The 10,679-nt window shown below is 38.9% G+C and overlaps 1 protein-coding gene across 1 annotated transcript in view; it reads right to left on the bottom strand.

The window, feature by feature from the left end:
• Positions 1-10,679, bottom strand: part of LOC101583148 (putative ATP-dependent RNA helicase TDRD12) — a 57,402-nt gene that overhangs the window by 27,593 nt on the left and 19,130 nt on the right. The window contains exons 9-11 of the mRNA XM_023721661.1: positions 7,517-7,614; positions 6,864-6,940; positions 1,976-2,056 (exon numbers count right to left, since the gene is read on the bottom strand). Coding sequence (XP_023577429.1) covers positions 1,976-2,056; positions 6,864-6,940; positions 7,517-7,614 — 256 coding nt within the window. The remainder of the gene's footprint in view (positions 1-1,975; positions 2,057-6,863; positions 6,941-7,516; positions 7,615-10,679) is intronic.

Here is a 10,679-nt window from a genome sequence, read left to right as displayed (position 1 = left end):
TAGGAAGAATGTATGCAGTGTGTTAATTATTGAAACTGTCCTACCAATTTGGTTTGAAACTGTCTCATTGCTATTTGTTTCTCAATAAAATTATGGGAAAAAATAAATAAAAATAAAACAAAAAAATACAGTGACTGCTGATACCAAATGCCATCTAAGAAAAAAGCATCTTACAAAAACAATATAGCGTCTCATCTACCTTATTCACCTAATAGGACACTACGCAACTTCTGGTTCTTCTCCAAAGATAAAATGACCATGAAGGACAAAATGTGTCTTGCATGGTCATTTTAGAAAAAGAAAGTGCTATGAGGATTAATGGCAATGTGTTTTTTATTGTAATAATAGCTTCAAAACCTGAATATCCACCATATGTTTCATTTGCATTTTATATGCGATGCCTGCAAGTCCCTAACTGGCCATCTCTGGAAAGATGTCTCTTCTCCAGGATGCCTTGGCCAGAAGTACACATTTGGCTCCCCAGGCTATAGACACAGTGTGGCTGATAACAAGACCACAGGCTGGTCACAGAGACAGATCGCACTATCACCAAGTCATCCCTGGGTTTCTAAATAATGCAGATGGATAGAATAACTCATGTACTTTCATCAATAGGTTCCACACCAAGGGCTTTCCATAGAACAATAGATAAGATAGAGCCAATATAGAAATAAAAGGGAACAGAATACATCAGAGGCAGGTCACTAGGTTATAATTTTTAAAAATGAGCAGCACAGGTAATGAAAGAGCTTTTGTTCCAAGGAAAAGAATAACTTAGAGCAGCAAAACTTTGAGGAATAGGGTGAAGGAATGCTCTGGGAGGTAGGCATCAAACCAGGGGCATAAACAGCAACCCCCTCACCCTGCACTGTGAGTTCCCCACAAAACGCCAGGTCTTGACACACTAAGCAGCTTATGGTGGGCATCAGAGTGGTTTCCAAAAAGGTGGACACATAAGGACCAGCCAGATAGCTCAGCATCTAAAGCACCTACTTAGGCAGAGTGCAGTGGCCGGGGTTTGATCCCCAGCATGCTGTGCTGGCCCCAAGCCAGGGGTGCACTAAGACTTCGATTGAGACTGGGTGTGGTGGCGCGTGCCTATAATCCCAGCATTTGGGAGGCTGAAAACAGGAGGATCTCTACCAGTCTAATCTGTGTAGTGAGACCCTATAGATCCTGTAGTAAATACATTAAAATTTTTTTTTCAAAATGGTAGTCACCTGTATGGCTGGACAACTGACATCCTCCAACCCCAGGCCTTATGAATGGATAGAACACATCCCACTCACCTCTGAGCTGCTGTGAACTCTGCTTCACTCTGGCCACTCCAGAGTAGACTTGCTTACTTGGAATGTAAAATTGTTTAAGCTGCTGAAGACTAGTATGATGTAAAAAAAAAAAAAGTCATGGAAATCATTTGTGGGTTAAAAAATTTGAAGTTATTACTCTGTGGCTAATAGATGAAGAGGCAGGCCATTTAACATCAAAAAGTGCAAAGAAAGCAAACATCAATACACAAAAATCTCTACAGCTCAAAAAAAGTCAACTATACCTAATTTGCTTCATAAAATAGTTCACCACATTAAGAGAATGGGGCCAGTACCTACACTGGATAAAAGCTTTCAACAAAAAACTCTAGTGAACAGAAAGCCTACAGGACTTTATGGCACATACATTTTTTGACAGGAATGCAAGTTTGAAGTTAATAATAAGCTACATAAACTAGATGCAGTAGCACATGCATGCCTCTAATCCTAGCCTCTGGCAGGCTGAGGAAGGAAGATCAGAAATTTGAATTCCATATGGGTAACTTAGCAAGACTATGTCAAAGTAAAAAGGAGCTAGAGACACAGGCCAAGCAAAGACGTTTCATTCCCCAGTACCATAAGAAACATAAGACAATGTAAATCTCTACTGCTTATAATTGTGTTATAATTATTTCAACAAACAATTAAAGTTAATGAAAAATTCTTACTTTACACAGCTATTCTTCTCATCACATTCTTTCTTTTCAGCTAATCTTAGTGGTTTCTCATTTGGCTTCTGACTTAAAGCACTAGAAGTGAAAAGAAATGATAAAAAATTGTATTAAAACTTGTGAACCCATTTATCCCAACAATAAAATCATCTTTGTTTTCCAGGGGGAAAATTAAGACATAGCAATGAGGAATCATTTGGTCTAACAACTAAGTGGATTTCTCTGAAGACTGAGGCTTAACCCCATAGTGTGGAAAGCACCCCTGACACTTTGAAGCTGGCCACACAGCCTGTCTCCTACTGATAACAACTTGGACCTATGGACAGGAAGTGGAGTAATGGGAAACGGAAGTAGAAACCTGTAATGATCATAACTCTGCAGCATTTCACAGGTTTTCCCTCCTGTCAGTGTTGGTTGAGGATGCTGAGACCTGGACTGAATCGCAGAGGTAAGCATCAAAAATTCCCAGAGGACCTTTTCATAGCCTGCAAACTTGAAAGTGGGCCCTTTATGGCAGATTATAAAGAATCCCCAGTGATTTTCTTCTTTTCCTCCATTTCTCTCCTTGGCCCTGCCCCAAGACAAGCTCTAATATTAGAGGAACATCTTAGTCACCTAAAACCCAAAAGAGAACCTGTTTTGTTTTGTTTTGTTTTTTTTATTTTATGGAAGGGTCTACAGGGTGTTCAGGGTCTCACTACTAGATCAGACATGTAGTGATGCACTTGTTTACAGCCTCCCAAGTGCTGGGATTACAGGTGCCACCATGTTATGGTTTGTGTCTAGGTGTCCCCCCCAAAGCCTCATGCAGTCTTGAGGTGGCTTCTGGAGTTTGTGATTGATTACTGTGGGTGTGGTTGCTGCATCTGCCCTGGGGCAGGTACCTTGCATTACAATGTAAGGTGGGAAGAGAAGCTAGCTGCTTGAGCTGCTGCTACCCCTCCCTTGCGCTCTTGCTCTTTGCTACCACCATGAAAGTTTCCTTTTTGCTCTGTGCTTCTCTGCGTTGGACCCAGCTGAGTATGGACTGAAACCTCCAGTAACTATGAGCTAAATAAACCTTTCCTTCCTTCATTTTGAGTGTCGGGTATTTGTCCCAGCAATGAGAGAAGAGTAACTAAGACACACCACCACTCCCAGTTGTCTCAGTGCGCGCCAGGGGCAGGGCTGCATGGCAGGCCCAGGGACTGAACCCCAGACCCTGTGGCTACCTGCAGGAGCTTTAATACGCTGAGCTATTTGGCCAGCCCTAAGAAAACCCGTTCTTGCAGCCAGAGGATCTGGGAAACGAGAAGCCTGTGTCCGGTATGCAGAGAAAATCTCCACTGCCCTTCTTCACTTACTCCTCTTGCTGTGCTTCCAAGGTAGCCCACATCCTGCCCCAATTGCACAGCAGTTTTTTCAACAGTCCAGAGGAGCAGGAACAAGGAACAGCCATAACTGGTGCAGGTACTCCAGAAACACAGGGGGCCTTGGTGGAGACACCCTACTGCTGTGACCCAGTAGGACTTCCAGGCTGGCACTTGTGAGCAGTCAAAAACAACACAAAGGCTGGGCTGATACTGCTACCACCCACACAGACTGAGGCACAGCCTGCAGTCTGAGCCTTACCCCAAGTTGCTGCCTCCAAGCTTATCCACAGGGTTTTAACAGAAACCAGTTTCACAATATATTATTCAAAATATTCAGATACAACCCAATTTTACTTATCAGACCTGCCCCCCCCCGAAAAAAAAAAACAACAGGAAAATCAGATCAACTGTAAAGAGAGGAAAGACAAAGGTACTATTAAGTGCTTCTAAGAGGGACTCATCAAACATTTTAATGCAGCCAACATAACAATGCTAAGAAAAGTTTAGTACTTCTTGTTTGCTCTTTTGAGACAGGGTCTTGCTATAAAATGTACTTTGTACCTCCTGGGGGCTAGGATTACAGGTGTACACCATCATACCTGCCCAAATTTAGCATTCTTAAATGGAAAGATAGAAGTGTTTTTGTTTTTGTTTGAGACACAGTCCCATTACGCAGTTCAGCTTGGCCTTGAGCTCATTTTGTAGCCCAGGCTGGTCTTGAGCTTGCAACGATCTTTCTGCCTTAGCTTCCTGAGTGCTGGGATTACGGATGGGTGCCACCACGCCTGGCTAAAAAAAAGAGGTTCTTAGCAAATAAACTCTTAAAAAATTCCAAGCAAGTATTAGAAATGAAAAAAAAATAACTGGATGGGCTCAATAATAGAATGGAGATGACAGAAAAAATAGATCAGGATAATTATTAATAAGAAAAAAAGGTTCAAAATGAAAAGAGCCTCAGGGACCTTTTAAAAATATCAAAATGCCTGACTTTTTTTATTGAAGTGTCAAAAGGAGAAGAGAAAAAGACTAGAGCAGAAAAAACACTTATAGAAATTACAATTACCTTGTTCTATGATTTGAACATTTTTGTCCTCTCCATATATCCCACTGAAACAGTGTCTAAGGCAGCAGCATATGGAGGTGGCCTCCTGGAGGTGGATCAGTGATACAAAAAGGCTTGTGAAGCCTGGGCATGATGGTGCACAAATGTAACCCCAACGTTTTAAAGGCTGAGGCAGGAGGATCAAAAGTTTGAGCCCAGAATGGGCAATTTAGTGACTTGGTATTACCTTTTCAAAATAAAAACTATAGCTGGGCCAGCCAGACACAGGGACTTAGGGTTCAATCCTCTGCATGCCATGACAGCCCCGCTCCCATGGCCCGCTGAGATAGCAATCAAGACTAGACATGGTGGCATGCGCCTGTAATCCCAGCACTTGGGAGGCTGCAAACAGGAGGATCACTACAAGTCCAATCTGTGTAGTAAGAACCTGTAGACCCCATACTAAATACAAAGGAAAAAAAAAAAAACTATAAAAAAGGGTGGGGATGTAGTTCAGTGTGAAGGCCCTGGGTCAATACCCAGTATGGAAAAATCAACAAAAGTCTTGTGACAGTGGGTCCATCTCTCATTCTTGCTCTTGTGCCAAGTGAGGAATAGTGGCCCTCCTCTTTGGAGAAGGCAGTGTTGAAGGCACATCCTACAAGGTAATACCAGACCCACACCACATGCCAGTGCAGCTGGTGCCTTGACACTGGAATCCCAGCTTCCAGAACTATGTGAGATACCTTTCTGTTCCTTATAAATTACTCAATCTGTGATGTTTTGTGACAAAATGAATAATGAAACTTCTGAAATTTGATATGATAGAAAACTATAAAGAACTTTAACATACCCAAGCACAAAATTATGATAAAAAACTACATGAGGACATATAATTAAACTGCTCAAGCCAATAACGAAGAGAGAATCTTAACAGCAGTCACAGGAAAGACAAACAGATTTTCCATCAGGAAAAATACAAGAAGATAACAGTAATGTTTACACATGGCAAAGTACTAATTCTACAGACAGAAATTTTTTTTCTAAAATGAGTAATTTTTCAGATATGCAAAAAGTGAAAGCTTATCAGCAGCAAACCTCCAACATAAGAAATGTAAAAATGAATCCCTTGAGTAGAAGGAAAGTGGTATCCAAAGGAAACGTGGACCTATACAAAAAGACCATCACTGTAACTAGAGGTAAGTATATGGTACTTTTCTTATATAAATCACTCGATGATTAATCTTTCATGCCTGTATCTTATAATCTGAGCAACTATTTTGAGGATGACAATACTCAATATATTAAGCATTAATCTATTACTTTGTCTTGAAACTCTGCATCATTGCTTTGTTTTCTCTTTAAAATAAAAAACTTTACAAAAATTGTTTACATAAGATAACAGAGTTTAAGCATTTATAACATATATATAAACTCAACATATAACCATAGCATAAAGTCCACAAGAGAGGAAATCTATCCCATTTTAAGCTCTTACTCTATACATAAAGAGTATGTGACCTCTTTTATATGATTTTATTAATGTCACTGATGTGCATCTCAATGACAACAGTGTTTACTGGAGTTTCTGAAGAAGATAATAAGCCATTTTGCTTTCCATCAACTAGTAAGTATGTTAGTCACTTACTTGCTGCTGAGACAATACCCAACACCCACAGCTTAGAGAGGGAGAGGCTGATCTTTGTTCACAGGTATTAGAGGAGCCAATTTAAAGTTAGCTGGCCCTAGATCAGGAAGATATGGTAGAAGATCTGGCAGAAAAAGCTGTTCAAGTCATGTCAGTCAGGAAGCAAAGAGCAGAGAGGGAGAGACCTGCCTCTTCTAAGCAGGCCCCACTTCCTAACAGCACACTCAGCTACCAGCTGCAAGTAACTCACCAGGCTGTACTGCCACTGGTCCACACTTATCACCCTTCACATCACACCCACTTGTGCCAGTCTTTATTGGGCCTGCCTCACAAAAATAACTTTGCCTCCTAAGGTAACAAGGAGAGTCATTGGCAGTTTTCAGTCCACTGTGCTGTCATAAAATTTTTCCTTTAAATTAGTATGTATTCAATCAACATTCCCTGGGTCACTCTTTTTTAAGATTGAACACTTTCCCACCATTATCTTTTTAAAACACAGATCTGTTTTTTACATCTGTGGGCTCCATACCTGTGTGTTTGACCAACTTCCAATTGAAAATATCTCAAGAAAATACATATGGGCCTTTTTTTCTTGTCATTATTCTTTAAGCAATAACATTTATGTAGAATTTACATTATATTAGGTATTATAAGAAGCCTGGAGATGATTTTAAAGCATACAGATGAATGTGTATAGGTACTACAGCAATCTATGAATAAGACTTGAGTATATGCAGATTTTGATGTTTTCCAGAAAATGGGCCCAATCCCCCATGGACACTGGGGAATGACTACGTATTACATCCGAGGCCCCAGTGGGTTACATTGAATTTCAAATCTTACCTTACTGCTGACACATCTGGATCAGCATATATGGTTATGCCTCTTTTTATTGGCCAGTAAGCTGAAGATTCAACACACTACAAAAAATATTCGGAAAGAATATGCATGATTAACAAGATATATATTCTTTTGGAACCCAAATTCTTTGGACACTGTCATAAACAACCATTTTGGACAATTTTTAAGAACACAAAGATAAGAAGAGACAAAGAGTTGGCAAGATGGATGATTATGCTGTGACTATAATCACTAGATTGAAATATCCAAAGAGTAGACAGCTGGTAATTCAGATAATTACTGTCTAAAATGTCCTACAATTACTTTTAACTGTCTGGTGCAAAGAACTGGAAAGCAATATAGAATTGAAATTAACTTTTTTTTAAAATTAACTATTAAGCACCCCCAAATCTCAGATTTTCACATCCTGATTAAAATGATTAAATTCCTGGTTTTATAGAGAGGCAATTACACAGACAAGAGAGAGAGCTGGAATTATCTTGTTCTTTCAGAATAAGCAAACGTAGAGAATATTTTTTCACAAATAAAATCACCATAGCCAAAGATTTTAATTGAAAGATACTTTGCTTCAGAATGTAAGAATGTTATTAACATTGCATAAACCACAGATTTAATGAACATTTAAAAAATACAACCTTATTTGCATCTTTTAAAGAGACACACTGTTGCTGCTGTTCAGGGTTGTTTTTAGCTGAGTCTCTCAATAAATCCATATCCCATTTTATTCCTTTATCTACAAGGTAAAATAAAAAACTACCTGAAAAATGTTAAAACAGGACAAAAAGAGTAATACAAACAAATATCACTATAAAATCCTAATACACGAAATTATTGTGTACATTTTTTTTAACATTTATTTAGTGTGTGTGTGTGTGGGGGGGGCAGCTCAGCCCACCAGGGGGCGCGGCTGGCTGGCATGTGGTGCTGGGGGATCGAACCGCAGTCCCTGTGTTTTGCCAAGCTTGTTCCAAGTAGGTGCTTTAGACCACTGAGCCATCTCTCCAGCCCCTATTGTGTACATTAAAACTTAAGAGAATTAAAAATTTCCATACTAGCTTACCAAAAATAAAATGTAACTTATTTTTCCAACTAGGCAGATTGTATTTTCCAAAGAAAGTTATAATTGTGCTTCACACACACATGCTCTTCTTTAATGTGACTCTAGATGCAGTCTATATTTCTTCCCCATGAACCTGGGTAGGCTTATAAATAATGAGTGATGTGATGTGATGCAACTCTAAAGCTACATCACACAAACACATGTGCTGCTGACTTGCTCTCTGGAATATGCACCTCTGAAGCCCAGCTGCCATACTCGAGGAAGCCCAAGAAAGCACATGGAAAGTCCATGGTAGGATTCTGGATGACGGGCCCAATCAAGGTCCCATGCAAAAACAAGCAGCGATTGTCAGAAATGTTGACTACAGATGTCTTCAGATGAATCCGACTAGCTAGTTACATGAGCCTTTATGCCTTTCCAGCTGAGGACCCAGACACTGGGATAGAGACAAACTCCTGTCCTGTGACCCTTCTGAATCCACTAGCGTTTCACATTACAAGTTTGGGAAGATGTGTCATCCAGTAATAGTAACAGAGTATTAATAATAACTCAGTGTTAGTGTTAGCCATGGTTCAGGATTACAGTTTTGCATCTCATTTCTTAATTGAACAATACATACAGAAAGTATAATACAGACTGAATTAAACCCTGGAGATATCAAAATTCTGAAGCAAAAGAAAAAGAATTTTTTTTAAGGGCTGGCTAAATAGTTCAGCAGATTAAAGCATCTGCTTAGGCAGATGCAGGGGCTGGGGGTTCAATCCCTGACATGTAGAGCCAGCCCCGCCCCAGGGCACACTTAGACTGCGTATGGTGGTGTATGCCTGTAATTCCAGTGCTTGGGAGGCTGAACAACAGGACAATCACTACATGACTGATCTATGTAGTGAAAGCCTGTAGACCTTGTATTTATGTATAAATACATTAAAAATTTTTTAAATCAAAAAGAAATAAAAAATAATACTATAACAGATTTTCAAATATCTTGGGGGCCTGGTCCTAGCTCAGTCCTTTAAGTGGCTGCTTCCACAAAGCTGTCAGCCTCAGGTTGCTGGAGTTTGAACCTCACAACTCTCCCGCTGGCCAAAAGTGCCCTGAAGGCATTCGAGGAACAAAAAAAAAAAAAAAAAAAATCAAATATCTTAATCCTCTAGACCTCAAAGTGACAAAAGTTGCTTAGTGAATAATACAGATAATCAAGCTGGATAACTTAAATGTTGGGGTAAGAACTGAGGCATGATGTCAAGGAAAAAAAACAAGGAAACCCAACTCGTTGATCATTTATTAGAGAACTTAAAAAATTTGAAAGTGTTCACCTTAACTATTTAGTAAGAGAAATACATATTGAAATGAGTTAAACTTTTACCTATTAAATAATACAAATCACTAAGTAATAGTGAACACCACAAATGTGTGATATTGTAAATTTACCTAATCCTTAAAGTACTGCATGCTATTTGGTACTGGAGCCTCGAATTATACTATCTCTTCAGGCAACCTTTCAGCCAAAAAATACAAACTCTGATCTGGAGCCAAATATGGAGGTGGTAGTTAAAGTTCATCAAGAAAGAACGTCCATATAGGACAAGCTCTCTGTGTTGTGTACATGTACCAACTTCCCACAGTGAATATAATCATTATGTACTGCAAATATGTACTAATAAAAAGACAAGCTCTTTTTTTTTTTTTTTTAGCTTTAGCGTTTTTATTTTTTATTTTATTTTTTATTTTTTTATTTTTGCATTTGGGTAGAACCATTTATTTTTTATTTTTTATTTTTTTATTTTTCAACAAATAATACACTGCATATATTCTTCTTAGTGGTTAATTGCTGTACAAGATGCGGACTTGTGATCCTATTTACAAACAAAAAGACAAGCTCTTAAATAAAAATCATAAAGTATTTCAGTGCCATTATAAATGATAAAAACGGTGGGATAAAAACTAGCCAGAAAGCTGGGTGTGGTGGCACCTCTATAATCCCAGCACTCAGCTGGTTAAGGCAGGAGCATTTCCCTGAGTTCAAGGCCAGCCTGTACTACATAGCAAGACCCTATCTTGGGGGAAAAAACCAGAAAAGGACCTTAAAGCAAATTTATTTAAAATATTCAACCCGTACTAATTCCTTACAAAGAGTGTAAACATTGTGTACTATAAACATGTACTAATAAAAATTTCAAAATTAATTTTGCTAAGTGAAATTCTGTATCATTTCTAATTTTTTATTACTATTTTGTATTCTCTTTAAAAAATAGTAAGTTGGGGAGATAGCTCAGTGGCATAAGTGCCGACCATGGCAAGCTCAGGGTCCCAAGTTTGATCCCTGGTGCTGCAAAAGAAAAATATATAAATAAATAAAAATTGTAGGGCCAGGGAAATAACTCAGAGGCATAAATGCCTACCTGGCAAGCACAAGGTCCTCAGTTTGGTCTCCTGTACCCCCCCCAAGACAAAAACCCAACACACACGTAAAACTTTTAAAATTAAATATCTAATGCATAAAGAATAGTACTTACAGGTAAAAATTCCTATGATAAATGCAATCATTACTTATGGCAAATACATAATACAAAGAATAGTACTAATGAACCCAAACCAGTGGATATGTGAGATAGGTAAATATAAAAATGAACCAATTTGAGCCAGGAATGATGGCAAATGCCTGTAATCCCAGCACACAGAAGGCTGAGGCAGAGGATCGCCATGAGTGTGAGGCCAACTTGGGTTACTTAGTAAGA

This window comes from Octodon degus, unplaced genomic scaffold (assembly GCF_000260255.1).
Source record: "Octodon degus isolate 3935 unplaced genomic scaffold, OctDeg1.0 scaffold00083, whole genome shotgun sequence".
In the NCBI taxonomy this organism is placed as follows: Eukaryota; Metazoa; Chordata; class Mammalia; order Rodentia; family Octodontidae; genus Octodon; species Octodon degus.
This window is presented reverse-complemented; position numbering and strand designations above follow the sequence as displayed.